Below are 15,000 nucleotides of genomic sequence, written 5' to 3'. Positions count from 1 at the left end.
GCGTGAAGAAATATAGAGCTGAGTATCATCAGCATAACAGTGAAAACTAATGCCATGCTTCCTAATGATATCTCCTAATGGTAGCATGTGCAGAGTGAACAGCAGCGGTCCTAGTACTGAGCCTTGTGGTACGCCATACTGAACTTGTGATCGATAAGACTCTTCATTTACTGCTACAAACTGATAACGGTCAGATAAGTGTGATTTAAACCATGCTAATGCAATTCCACTAATGCCAACATAATTTTCGAGTCTATTTAAAAGAATGTTGTGGTCAATGGTATCAAATAAGATCGAGTAACACACACATTAACGGATGAGAGCAAATGTGTGAAAGATGATAAAGCATTTCTCAGTCGATAGAGACTGTTATTGAATGGAAAGGTCAGCAACTTTGAGACCTAAGAAAACTACATACAGCCACTTATATTACAGCTCTAAAGTGTGTCTGGGTTTGAATAATCAAGTTATTATTCAGTCAGCTTTATTTCTGTAGCGCTTTATACAATACAGAGTGTTTCAAAGCAGCTTTACAGTGATAACAGGAAAAATATGCATTTGGTCTGTTGTTCAGCTGAAGTCAGTTCAGTGTTGATTCAGTTTCGTTATGAAGACCATCAATTATTGAATTAGTTGTTTTCATCTATAAAGCAGTTCTGCAAAAAGTGATGTCATCGTTTCTTCTACTCCAACAACAAAGCTGTGAAACCCAGGGATGAGTAGATGTGAGGTGAGCTTTGGATGAAGTCTGGATGTTACGCATAACTGAACGGATGAAGGTTGAACACTGAGACTGTCGGGGTTCTTCTTTACGTTAGAGTTTGGATGTTAATGAATTAAGTTGTTAGCAGTAATCCAGCTCTGTGCTTGTGTTGAGGCTCAGGTGAACCAGAAGCTGGTCTGAGACGCTCACACCTGGACCGGATGGATCTGCCAGCTGTGCTCGAGGCTCGTACACAGACTCATGTCCCCTATAAAGGGCTTCCCTCCAGGGCCAGATGTTCTGCACTCATGGATTTTACAGCTGCTGGGAAATATGCATTGCTAATCTAACACAGACACACAACACCGTCTGAAGCGGCTCTCGGTCCAACACAGCTTTTCACAAATCATTTATAATCATTTAACCTCTTCTGCACAATGTACAACATGATCCCTGTCTTTCTATTGGATAATGGCTGTTTTTGAGGACTGGGTTTGACATGAACCCATATTTTCTGGATGACATTGTGAACATGAAAAGCCAGATTGATTCTGACATTTTCACTTGTGGTCTAGAGACCATATAATAAATCAGAAAAGTATTTTTTGTAGTGTGACTTAAAAGGTTAGTTTATCCTGTAATTAATGATTCACCCTCATGTCATTCCAAACCCGTAACACTTTCGGTCCTCTTTCTGATGAAATCTAAGAGTTTTCTGTCTACACCAGTGCTTACCAATAACAATTTCATGTTTCATTGTTCTCTTGAATAATCTGATTGGTCAATGATAGTGTAATATTTTGTATATAATGTGTTTGTCATAGTTGTGTTTCATGTCTCGTCTCACCATCATAAAAACTAAGTTCACTTCCAGATCCAGAGTCGCACTCTTCTCTCACTCTGTCACTCCGAGCATCTCTTCTACCTCCGGGTCTCTCGTTCTCTCACTCCCTCTGTCCGCATTGCTGGGATATTTCTCCGCTTGTGTTATTCTCCTGAATGGTCAGCTTTGACGCACTTCTCCGACACAATGGTGGCCTTTTAGATTGTGAATGTTTCTCTGTGTTTGTCTGGACGTAGAGAACATCGACATCCCTCGCTCATGATGACCTATTCCCAGATATACTGAAGCAAGTCACGTTACATGACAGATCTGGCTGTTCAGTGTCAAATAAACAGTTACAACGCAAAATAAATGTCAGTATTTCAGCTAATTTGCATGTTCTGAATGTTGATTTTGCTGAAATGAAATATCAGACTTGTTTATGAAGCATATATAGATTTTTAATGTATTTTTTAAGGCAATGCAGAGTTTGTCTTTGTTTCTAAGCTTTTTCTTGTTTCTTGTTGTGCAATAATCCGGCGTTGTGTAAGGATGTTTTTCTAGTTAATGCTGTTATTGCGCATTATATTGCTTTGCACTGACCTTCAGCTGTGAAGAGGTTAACCCTGGAACAGGCACACAATGATTTAAAAGAGATGTTATGGGTTATTAGTATATTTCCAAGTGAATTGATCAGTCAGAATTGAAACATTGTGGGAACATCCGCTCTTTTCTCCATTCAGAGCTCCTGTTTTTCTTCCAGGTTTTCCACTGGTTTATTAGATGAGCTCCAGCATATGGTGCGTCTGAAGAAGAAACGTCAGGCCTTGTCTTGTAAAGTCAGACTGTCGGCCTTCTGTTCTCTCGGCCTCTCTGAGGAGTGATAGCCAGCGCTCTGTCGTTTCTTGATGTTCTTCCAGTCTTGGCCTTCTGAAAATGGACAAAGCAGAATTTCCCCTACAAACCTTCATTTCACGCAGCGTGTGCCGCTTCTTCACGGCAGCCTCTGTTTGTTGGATGAGTCTCATTGTTTCCCACCTTGAAAACCTGACAGTTGTTTTGCTCAGTCCTCAGAAAAACAAGGCGAACACACAGAGATGTGCAGCATCCAGAACTGAGCTGGGGAACTGAATGGAAATCACTTTGCAAACATGATACAGAGTTATAATTTAATGAAGTCCAACTATAAACAAGTTATGATGCAAGCAACAAAATGGACAACATTAGATGATAATAATCACTATAATCAAAGTCACTTATAGAAAACTGTATTTAATTTAAACAGTGTGCCATCATTTACTTACTTACTTACTTACATTTACACTAATGAAAGCTGTCAGTGATGCCAAATGGATCTAATATATGATATACAGAATCGATTGAATTTACTATTTTTGTAATTCTTAGAGTTTAGGCCTCATTTCTGTCCACTTCCAATTTCTGTAAACCAGCAGCGTGAACATTGCTAAACTGTGATGTTAAATGATGTCAGAACTGGTCATTTTTACATTGGAGAACGTGCCACTGTTAGATGCTGTTTGTCTTGGACGTCCGATCACTGTTTGAGTCTAGTGTTGTTCGGTCAGGGGATTTACATCCATCGATCGGATCGCCGCTCAGTTCGTGTGTCTCTGCTAAACAAATATAAATCTGACCTTCGGTTCTTGTTGTCACAGGTCATACACACACACACACACACACACACACAGCTGTGTGTTTACTGTGGCGTCTCCGTCGGTCAGTGTCTGTGAAGTTAAACAGGCTTTTCAACATCGACTTCAGTACTGAAACTACACATAAGGTACAGTCATCAGAATCTGAAATCTCCCTCCTCCCCCCCTCCTCTTCCTCCTCCTCCTCCTCCTCCTCCTCGGACTCGGACTCAACTACACCTGCGCAAGAGTCGGCTGTGGAGGAACGGCTGGTATTAAAGTCGAGCTAATGAGGCTAGCTGACGAAATGTTTGGTGATGATGATTTATTAATTGAAAAAAATGGTCTTCTCTGCAGAGCCGAATCTGGAGAACGTCAGCAACACTTAGTCCTGTTTCCATTCTGAGATATTGATTTTCAAGATGCTGAGAGTCTATAGAGACTTTAATGCTCCAGAATCCTCCAGCTCCACATAAACCATCGTGTGTGCTTCAGACCTGCTGCACTTTACTGTATAATCACTGAAGTGTGTCTGTCTGAGACGGCATGGAGAATCAGACTGACCGAGTTTCTCTGTGATCATTTTCCTCCTGCGTGACACATACACACTTCCAGTTGTGAAAACATTTAACATCCACAGAACCTTTCCAGGTTCATTATAGTGGAGAAGGGTTATTATAATGTTCACTGAGAATAACGTGGAAAACCCTCTTATGGAAGCTTTATTTTTAAGAGTTATGTAAGCGGATCGTACATGTATTGTGTGTCAAGTCCCAATTATACAGAGCTTTTTACAACACAGACTGTTTCACAGCAGCTTTACAGTAACAGAGTGTTCAGGCTTTACAGCAGATCTAGAATAAAGTTATTGTCCAGATTAAATACATTTTAGATTGATACATTTCCGTTGTAAAAGTCATTAGTTATTCTCTTAGGGCCGCTAACACGACACCGTCTTCAACTGAAAACAGAAACTTTATTGTGTGGAAGATAAACAGCTCTAACCGCTCCGACAGAGCAATGATTCCTGTCGACGAGTCTCACATGAAACTGGGATTCAGGAAAGTGTTGAAACATCTGAACACTGACGGCCATTGAAACCCCACTCGTCCTGTAGGTGTAGATGAGCATCAGTGACTGACGTCAGACTCCGATGAAGAAGCTGCCATTGAGAAAAGAGTCTCTGCGTGTGGAGAAGATGAACTGAGTGAAGAGAAGAAAGAGGATGGAAAGATACTGATGTGACTTACGGACAGATGAAGTCTGGATCCATTTGCAAAGCGGAATATTTATTAAATGAAAACTCTGAAACACAAGAAAACCGCAGGAGTGCACCAGACCAAACCTGACATGGAGATACACTAATGAGGGAGAAAACCAGGAACAGGTGGAACTAACCGGTCAACAAATGAGTCACTATGGCAACTAAACACAGGTAAGGAAACTAAACTACAGAAACATGTTGTTAGAGATCCACAGGGAGAGGAAAATATAGTTGAATATGCTGTAAGTCACTTCTGATAAAACTTCATTCAAAGGGAAACAAGATGATTATTGATTATGATTACAAGATGACTCCAATGACAGATCTTTTTTCTAGTTTTAAGCACAAACTCACTTCATTTTAATTAATTTTAATATCTTAACTCATTTTGCTTCTCCAGTAAATGTATCTTGATTGAAGAATGTTTAGATATTTGTAATGAAAAGCACTTTTTTCTTCTTTTTTTTTGCGATGCATGTGCTGCACTTTGCATTATTGTTAATGATGTATTTAAATAATTTAAATGAAACGTTAAACACGTATTCTGCAGCGCTGTGATTCTGTCGGGGTGTGGTGTGACATTTCTTTCTTTCATGCCGGATTATTATGTATTTATTTGCCCTTTTGTTCACACAGCTGCAGTTTAAGAGGAGCATGTAAATATTGAAAGATGTTTCTGTCCTGAAGCAAACTGAGATCAGGAGTAATCAGGACCGCGTGTTCGTGTGAGGCGATAGTAAATTAACACACAAATAGGATTTTAAAAGGTCAGGCGATGGAGGAATATCCAGAGATGAGTTCAAAGGCATAAAACTTTCGACTGGTCATTCAAAATATCTAAAAAATCAGATGTTTTCCATCGAAATGATCCGCCCAGCAGGGACCAGTAAAGCACATAGAATTACATCAGTGAAGCTGAGAGAGAGAGAGAGAGAGAGAGAGAGAGAGGAGGAGAGGAAACATTCTTCAAGTATGAGGAAATTTTACTGCTTTCTCTCTCTCTCTCTCTCTCCTCTTTCTCTCTCCTCTTTCTTCCCCGTCAGTCAGGAGTTTCCCAGATCTGTGAGGAACAGCGACTGACAGGAGTGTGTGAAGAAGCATCAGCGAATCTGCAGGTAAAACCTTCTTCTCTATCCATCATCTAATAATACTTACACTTGATATTAACCCTCTGATGCCTGCGGTAATTCATCACTAACTTCAGGAACTAATCTTTAGCATCAGGATGGTTTAGAAGAGAGTTGCACATCTGTCCACATCTGCTCATATTCAAACGTGTTGAATTTACATTCACTTCTAGACATTTATAATGTTACAAAAGATTTTATTTCAAATAAATGCTGTTATTTTGAACTTTTTATTCATCAAAGAATCCTGAAAAAAAACAACTTTCCACTGAAAAAACTGTTTTCAACACTGATCATAATCATAAATGTTTGTTGATCATCAAATCATCATATTAGAGTGATTTGTGAAGGATCATGTGACACTGAAGACTGGAGTAATGATGCTGAACATTCAGCTTTGATCACAGAATAAATTAAACTTTACTGTATATTCACATAGAAAACAGATGATTTACATTATAATAATATTTCACTGTTTTACTGTATTTTTTATCAAATAAATGCAGCTTTGATGAGCAGAAGAGACTCTTTCACAAACATTAAACATTTGACCAACCCTCAAACTTTTAAATGGCAGTATCTGTTGTCACAGGCAGTATAGTTGTGTTGAACTGGTTAGTCTGTAATCTGGTTAAAATGGCTGTGAGAGATGATGTGCATCAGAGAGTGTGCAGACGCTCTTCTGAGGTTTGGGTTGAATCTCAATCACAGTTTTCATCTTTTCAGGGAATCGTGATCATGTGATCTCTGGCTATTACACTTTTATTACCAAAATGTGCAGCTTATTACAGTCTGTCTAGACTTCATATGAGTTCTGGGGCTTCTGACTTCTGGAGAGATAAAGAGCAGTCCAGGAGAGAAACGGTTTAGAGAGATTGAGCTCATTTGAGGGTAAATTGATGATGGCGTTTGTTAATGAAGGGAAATGATGAGATGGGAAGGAAGAATCATCAAAGACGCAACAGCTGAAATATTCAACAGTCCAGTCAGTTTTATGTGTATTTCACAATACATGCGGTTTAAAAGCAGTTTTACAGAAGCTGAACCGTAAAAACGTTCAGCAAACAAACCAAAGGCGAAAACCTGTGTGTGAAGAGCGGCAGATGATGAACGTGTAGAGAATCAGTGCATGAACCGATCTAATGTTAGATCAAACGCTTGGGATAATAACATTAACGTGTATTTCAATTAGTGAAAATGATTTTTAACATTTTCTGTAACACAACTGTTTGTGAAATCCCACAGATTAATGTTTATGAATATTCTAATCTGCTTTTATAGATGGTTTTGAAACAGTGATAATCACGATAGCAGAAGACATGAATCCTCTGCCAGTTCCAGTCAAACCTCACAGCTCATTTCCTATCAGTCGCAGGCTTAATATCTTTATGATTCACGTTCGGTCCTGAGGCGTAATGTGATATTTCCCCTTCAGCTCCACACTTGTGTTTTTCATCATCATCATCATCATCATCATCACTGAGAAAAGGCCTGCAGATTGTCCTTTCTCTGACCTGTGCCTGACGACCGTCTCTAAGCACAGGCAGATGCCATCAGACAGGTGTTACTGGGGTTTTATTGATGTTTAAACTGACCATGAAGAGAGACATGAGTCTGGCCTAAACCACACAGGAGTAGCCGTAACTTAACTGTAGTATTTTCTCCTTTCTCAGCTGAAGACTCAGAGACAAATATAGGCTTTTGGTGGGATGAAAAGTGCAGCACCGTCTGAGCTTCCCGATGCGGGATGTGTTTCCCAAAATCACTGTTAGCAATTAGCAAACTTCCGTCGTTATCAACATAGATCAGAGTTCAGTGTTTCCCGAAGCCACAGTATGTTCTCCAGCTCTGATAAGAGTTTCTTCTTATGATAACACGTGCTCAAACACAAGCTGTTAAAAATGTCTTTTAAAGATCTCAGTTCTATACTGGAGAATCAGCGTGGTTGAGATGCCGGATATGATGGTCAAGCTCTAGAACGTTGTTGTACGGAAAGACCAATGACATGAACTGACAGACAGACCAGACAGAGATTTTACATTTCACCATATCAAGAACATTTTGAGTATCAACTTTATCTCAGATGTTTGTTCTTGATTTCCTTTGGAGGAAAAAGCAATTAAACGTCCATTAAGCAATTAACAGCAATTAAAAGCAATTAAAGCAATTAAACGTCCTGCAAAAAAAATGTGTTCTTCCTCAGTGTTTCTGTCTTGTTTTCCAGCACAAATATCTAAACATTCTTAAATCAAGATAAATTACTGGAGAATAAAAATTATTGAAGATCATCAAAAAAAATCATGAAAATGAAGTGAGTTTGTGCTTTAAACAAGAACAAGTGTCTCTCAGTCGAGTCAGACAAATAATCTTCATTCAAAGGGAAAACGAGATGATTTTTCTGACTCCACTGACTGATATTTTTCTTGTTTTAAGCACAAACTCACTTCATTTTCATAATTTTTTCAGAAAGCAAGGCTTAATATCTTCAGTCATGTTGCTTCTCCAGTAAATGTATCTTGATTTAAGAATGTTTAGATATTTGTGCTGGAAAATAAGACAGAAACACTGAGGCAGAACATCATGTTTTGCAGTGTATGGTATGAAATCATGTCCAAACGCAACAGTTTCATAGTTTAACGTGACATCAAAACCTTGTTTCCCTCTTTATGTCCACAGGTAAAGTCACTGATATCAGAACTGCGGCTGCAGAACTGAATTAATTTTAATTTTAATTAATTTTAGCAGGAAAGGATCGTGATATTTACTTTCCTTGGTTTGATCTGGCAGACACTGGAACTTCTCTGGACACTGTTTTTAAAGCCATCATGGAATTAACATAGACACTGTTTACTCTCTTAATACACGTTCCTGCTCTCATTATGTGTCATTCATCGAAAAGAAATTTGTCTTTAAAATCTTACATCAAAATGAAATCGGCTCTGAAATGACTTTCAACAGACCCTCTCATAAACCGTCGCCTCTAACCATCCTGAAACTGGGAAGTAAAATGGGTTGCAAATGCTGTTTTTATATCAACTTCAACTGTACATACATGTATGATGAGTGTCTAACCTGAAAATTCTGTTAGTTTGAAACAGGTCGGACAGACACTTGAAGAGAAGAAGAGTTAGACATCAGCGGTTCATCTGCAAAAACTGAATCTAAATGTTTTGAGTGCTGATCTGAATATAATAAAAGACCTTGTCGTTCACGAACAAACCATCATCCATTGATTTTGGGGATGTTCCTCTTAAACATGGCATTTGTGTTGGCGTTTCTGCTCCTGCCTCCTCCGGTCCTCTCATCGGGAGCTCAGGATCTCAGATCCCAGCCGGTGAAGGTCATTGTCTCGGACACATGTGTTCAGGACGGGTCCGGAGAGAAAGAGATGCTCCTGGAGCCCGGGTCTCCTCTGGTCCTGACCCATCGGATCCGGCTGGTGTCCGGCTCGGGCTCTGGCTCCGGCTGTCAGTGCGAGCTGGACTTTGCAGCGTTGCGGGAGCGTATGGAAAGACTGGAGAAGGAGGTGTCAGATCTGAGGGAGAAATGTGGAGGTCCGGACGGATGCTGTTCCTCCCAGCAGAGCAAAGGTGAAGCCTTCCTGAAGGAGACCAATCCCAGACCCATCCCAGACCTTTCCCAAACCCATCCCAGACCGTTCCCAGACCGATCCCAGACCTTTCCCAGACCGATCCCAGACCTATCTCAGACCTATCCCAGACCCATCCCAGACCGATCTCAGACCCATCCCAGATTGATCCTAGACCGATCCCAGACCTATCTCAGACCAATCCCAGATCGATCCCAGACCTATCTCAGACCCATCCCAGACCTATCTCAGACCCATCCCAGACCTATCTCAGACCTATCTCAGACCGATCCCAGACCGATCCCAGACCTATCTCAGACCGATCCCAGATCGATCCCAGACCTATCTCAGACCCATCCCAGACCTATCTCAGACCTATCTCAGACCTATCTCAGACCTATCCCAGACCTATCTCAGACCGATCCCAGACCTATCTCAGACCCATCCCAGACCTTTCCATTAGAGCTGTAACTGTAGTCAAAGTCAAAGTTTATTTATATAGCACAATTTATACAGCCGAAGCTGACCAACATGCTTTACAAAACATCATAAAACAAGAACACGTGAGACATGTAGAAATTGAAACAGACAACATTCCTAAAATACATGCCTAAAAACATGGCACAAATTACTGATTATTAAAAGCAAGTGAGTAAAAGTAGGTTTTTAGCTTTGACTTGAAAATTGACAAGTCAGGTGAAGATCTAACCTGAAATGGCAAACTATTCCATAATTTAGGGCCCGCAATAGCAAAGGCACGATGACCTCTTTGTTTTAGTCTGAACCGTGGGATAGATAAAAGTTTCTGTGTCCCTGATCTAAGACCCCTGGAAGGATTGTATTGCACTAAAAGCTCAGAGAGGTAGAGGAGAGCCAGGTTATTTAAGCACTTGTAAACAAATAGGAGAATTATTAGGACAACCTTAAAGCGAACCGGCAGCCAGTGAAGTGATGCTAGGATTGGCGTAATATGATCATGTTTGTGAAGACCTTGGATTGGATCAAGGAATCCAATCCTAAAGGATCCCAATAGGAGAAATTCAGTTCTAATCAAATGAGATCCTCCCAGATAAACTGACTTACCACTTTTTTTGTTTGTTTACTTTTCAGAATAGGATTCCAGATTCATTCATTATTTAGCATTGGTTCTGTAATGTGCTGTTGTTGCTCCACAGGTTCGGTCTGCACCACCAGTCGCCCCGAGACTGACGAGTGTCCCGATGACTGCAGTGACCAGGGCCGGTGTGTGGACGGGAAGTGTGTGTGTTTCTCAGGATTCAGTGGGCCAGACTGCAGTGTCCCAGACTGTCCTGGAGACTGCAGTAACAGGGGCCGGTGTGTGAACGGACAGTGTGTGTGTGACCCGGGTTTCTCTGGGCCGGACTGCTCTGGGAAAACATGTCCGGAGAACTGCAATAACCGCGGCCGGTGTGTGAATGGGAAGTGTGTGTGTGACTCTGGATTCGCGGGTCAGGACTGCTCTGTGAAAACATGTCCTGATGACTGCAGCAGTCGAGGACAGTGTGTCGATGGGAAGTGTGTGTGTGAGAGCGGCTTCACGGGTCAGGACTGCTCGTCCCAGGCCTGTCCTAGTAACTGCAATAGCAAAGGCAGGTGTGTGAACGGCAGGTGTGTGTGTGAGAGGGGGTTCACAGGGCCGGACTGCTCGTCTAGATCGTGTCCTGGAGACTGCAGTGACCGGGGCCGGTGTGTGAACGGACAGTGTGTGTGTGAGAGCGGCTTCACGGGTCCGGACTGCTCGTCCCAGGCCTGTCCCAGTAACTGCAATAGCAAAGGCAGGTGTGTGAACGGCAGGTGTGTGTGTGAGAGCGGGTTCACGGGTCCGGACTGCTCGTCTAGATCGTGTCCTGGAGACTGCAGTGACCGGGGCCGGTGTGTGAACGGACAGTGTGTGTGTGAGAGCGGGTTCACGGGTCCGGACTGCTCATCTAGATCGTGTCCTGGAGACTGCAGTGACGGGGGCCGGTGTGTGAACGGACAGTGTGTGTGTGAGAGCGGGTTCACGGGTCCGGACTGCTCATCTAGATCGTGTCCTGGAGACTGCAGTGACCGGGGCCGGTGTGTGAACGGACAGTGTGTGTGTGAGAGCGGGTTCACGGGGCCCGACTGCTCGTCCCAAGCCTGTCCCAGTAACTGCAATAGCAAAGGCAGGTGTGTGGATGGGAAGTGTGTGTGTGACGTGGGCTTCTCCGGTCAGGACTGCTCCAGCAAAACCTGCCCGAACAGCTGCAGTGACCGGGGCCGGTGTGTGAGGGGCCGGTGTGTGTGTCGACGGGGCTTCACAGGGCCCGACTGCAGCGAGTGCCAGTCTGGGTTTACAGGGGAGAACTGTGACATCGGTGAGTGATGCATTGTGAATATTACTGTATTAGTACTGAAATTATAGCAGAATCTCTCAGCGTGTCTGGCCAGACAGAGGCCTGCTCAGAAATAACATTTTCAGAAATAAAGTTTTCATAACTTACATTAGTTATGGAACATTAGCAAAACATTATTAGAACATTTTTTGTTAGCTGGGTTCATAGTAGTTTTTCTTTCAACATCACAGTATGTGACAATTTTTCTTGTTTATGTAAAGGTTAGCAAAAAACATGGGAGTTTCCATTTTATCATTTTACAAACATTACTGGAACATTCCTTTTTGAATGGCGCACATTTTAAAAACAACTAGTAAGTATAAACGTACATACAGTGCATCCTGAAAGTATTCACAGCACTTCACTTTTTCCACAATTTGTTATGTTATAGCCTTATTCCAAAATGGATGAAATGAATTATTTTCCTCAACATTCTACAAGCAATACCCCATACTGACAACTTGAAAGAAGTTTGTTTGAAATCTTTGCAAATTTATAAAAAATGTTTTTTTAAAAATCACATGTACATAAGTATTCACAGCCTTTGCCATGACACTCAAAATTGAGCTCAGGTGCATCTCCAGTTTTAACTTGTCATCCTTGAGATGTTTCTACAACTTGATTGGAGTCCACCTGTGGTGACTTCAGCTGATTGGACATGATTTGGAAAGGCACACACCTGTCTATATAAGGTCCCACAGTTAACAGTGCATGTCAGAGCACAAACCAAGCCATGAAGTCCAAGGAATTGTCTGTAGAGCTCCGAGACAGGATAGTATCGAGGCACAGATCTGGGGAAGGGTACAGAAAACTTTCTGCAGCATTGAAGTTCCCAATGAGCACAGTGGCCTCCATCATCCGTAAATGGAAGAAGTGTGAAACCACCAGGACTCCTCCTAGAGTTGAGCGATCGGGGGAGAAGGGCTTTTCCAAGGTTGGATTTGGCCAGGCTCTAACTGTAAACTGGAGTCCTCTCAAAACATCAATATAATACGTTCTTTCTCTCAAGGACAGGACACTTTAATATAACACAGTAAAGTAAAGCTTTAACAAAGAAATGGTCCCCTAAACTATTGGTTCCAATGACCCTTATACGTTTTAACACATGTTGGAGACCTTTCTCAAACAAAACAAGTCCATATTCATGAGGAACTGGGAAAGATGAGGAACTGGGAGACTCGTCAGGATCGAGGGAAAGATGAGGAACAGGGAGACTCATTGGGATCGAGGGAAAGATGGGGAACTGAGGAACTGGGAGACTCGTCAAGATTGAGGAAAAGATGAGGAACCGGGAGACTCGTCAGGATCGAGGGAAAGATGAGGAACCGGGAGACTCGTCAAGATCAAGGGAAAGATGAGGAACTGGGAGACTCGTCAAGATGGAGGAAAAGATGAGGAACTGGGAGACTCGTCAGGATCGAGGGAAAGATGAGGAACTGGGAGACCCGGAAGACTCGTCAGGATCGAGGAAGATGAGGAACCGGGAGACTCGTCAGGATCGAGGGAAAGATGAGGAACCGGGAGACTCGTCAGGATCGAGGGAAAGATGAGGAACTGGGAGACTCGTCAGGATCGAGGGAAAGATGAGGAACAGGGAGACTCATTGGGATCGAGGGAAAGATGGGGAAATGAGGAACTGGGAGACTCATCAAGATTGAGGAAAAGATGAGGAACTGGGAGACTCGTCAGGATCGGGGAAAGATGAGGAACTGGGAGACTAGTCAGGATCGGGGGAAAGATGAGGAACTGGGAGACTAGTCAGGATCGAGGGAAAGATGGGGAACAGGGAGACTCGTCAGGATTGAGGGAAAGATGGGGAACAGGGAGACTCGTTAGGATTGAGGGAAAAATGAGGAACAGGGAGACTTGTCATGATCGAGGGAAAGATGGGGAACAGGGAGACTCGTCAGGATTGAGGGAAAGATGGGGAACAGGGAGACTCGTCAGGATTGAGGGAAAGATGGGGAACAGGGAGACTCGTCAGGATCGGGGGAAAGATGAGGAACTGGGAGACTCGTCAGGATCGAGGGAAAGATGAGGAACTGGGAGACTCGTCAGGATCGAGGGGAAAGATGAGGAACCGGGAGACTAGTCAGGATCGAGGGAAAGATGAGGAACCGGGAGACTCGTCAGGATCGAGGGAAAGATGAGGAACCGGGAGACTCGTTAGGATCGAGGGAAAGATGAGGAACCGGGAGACTTGTCAGGATCGAGGCAAAGATGAGGAACCGGGAGACTCGTCAGGATCGAGGGAAAGATGAGGGACTGGGAGAACCGTCAGGATCGAGGTAAAGATGAGGAACCGGGAGACCCGTCAGGATCGAGGGAAAGATGAGGAACGGGAGACTCGTCAGGATCGATGGAAAGATGAGGAACCGGGAGACTCGTCAGGATCGAGGGAAATATGAGGAACTAGAAGACTCATCAGGATCGAGGGAAAGATGAGGAACCGGGAGACTCGTCAGGATCGAGGGAAAGATGAGGAACCGGGAGACCCGTCAGGATCGATGGAAAGATGAGGAACCGGGAGACTCGTCAGGATCGAGGGAAAGATGAATGTACAGAGACATCCATGATGAAAACCTGCTCTGGACCTCAGACTGTGGCGATGGTTCATCTTCTAACAGGACAACGACCCTCAGCACACAGCCCAGATAACAACTCTGACGCAGTACGTGCACTTTTTTTCTTTTTTTTTAAGATAATAGATATAGAATAGAAGATAAAGTGTTGGTATTAATGGATCAAGTGTTGTCGAAAAAGATGCATCTTCAGCCGTTTCTTGAGAATGTCCCCGGACTCATCCGCTCTGGTTGAGTTAGATCATTCCTCCAGCAGGGAACAGTCCAGGTGAAGGTCAGAGAAAGAGATTTAGTGCCTCTTTGAGATGATGCACCACAAGACGGCGTTCACTTGCAGAGCGCTGGGTTCTGGATGGCACGTAGGTCTGAAGTAATGAGTTTAGGTAGGAGGGAGCAGAGCCAGTGGTTGTTCTGTAGACAAACGTCAGTGACTTGAACTTGATGCGAGCGGCTGTTGGAAACCAGTGCAGTGTAGTGAGGAGAGGAGTGATGTGTGCTCTCTTCGTCTCGTTCAAGACCACTCTAGCTGCAGCATCTGGATCAGTTGCAGAGGATTGACAGTGATGCTGGAAGACCAGCCAGGAGAGCATTACAGTAGTCCAGTAGTCCTGTAACATAACAAAATGTGGAAAAGGTGAAGTGCTGTGAATACTTTCCGGATGCTCTGTCAGACATCCCAAGTCTCCCGGAAGTTCCGGGAGTCTCCCGCATATTGATAGCGGCTCCGTGATGCCCGCAGATCAGTTAAAATCTCCCGGAAGCAAGAGCGCGCAAGCGTAGCGCGCGCACGGCAGAGAGAGGGAGCGAGAGACCTTGCGTGTGTGTGCTAGTCTGCGTGTGTGCCTCGGGATTTTATCTCTACTCTCGAACCGAATTCATCAG

The 15,000-nt window shown here is 43.3% G+C and overlaps 1 protein-coding gene across 4 annotated transcripts in view; it reads left to right on the top strand.

Moving 5' to 3' along the window:
• Positions 1-4,061: 4,061 nt before the first annotated feature.
• Positions 4,062-15,000, top strand: part of LOC309511042 (uncharacterized protein) — a 24,129-nt gene continuing 13,190 nt past the window's right edge. Inside the window, exons 1-5 of one of the 4 annotated variants that reach the window (XM_082186061.1) lie at positions 4,062-4,613; positions 5,486-5,557; positions 8,668-9,159; positions 10,334-10,694; positions 10,974-11,518. In XM_082186061.1, coding sequence (XP_082042187.1) covers positions 8,811-9,159; positions 10,334-10,694; positions 10,974-11,518 — 1,255 coding nt within the window. In that variant the 5' untranslated portion in view covers positions 4,062-4,613; positions 5,486-5,557; positions 8,668-8,810. Of the gene's footprint in view, positions 4,614-4,990; positions 5,558-8,667; positions 9,160-10,333; positions 11,519-15,000 lie in introns of those variants that run through there. The other 3 variants (XM_082186060.1, XM_082186058.1, XM_082186059.1) reach the window with 3 other exon arrangements.

Source organism: Leuciscus leuciscus (assembly GCF_965113295.1).
Source record: "Leuciscus leuciscus genome assembly, chromosome: 12".
Classification (NCBI taxonomy): domain Eukaryota; kingdom Metazoa; phylum Chordata; class Actinopteri; order Cypriniformes; family Leuciscidae; genus Leuciscus; species Leuciscus leuciscus.
This window is presented reverse-complemented; position numbering and strand designations above follow the sequence as displayed.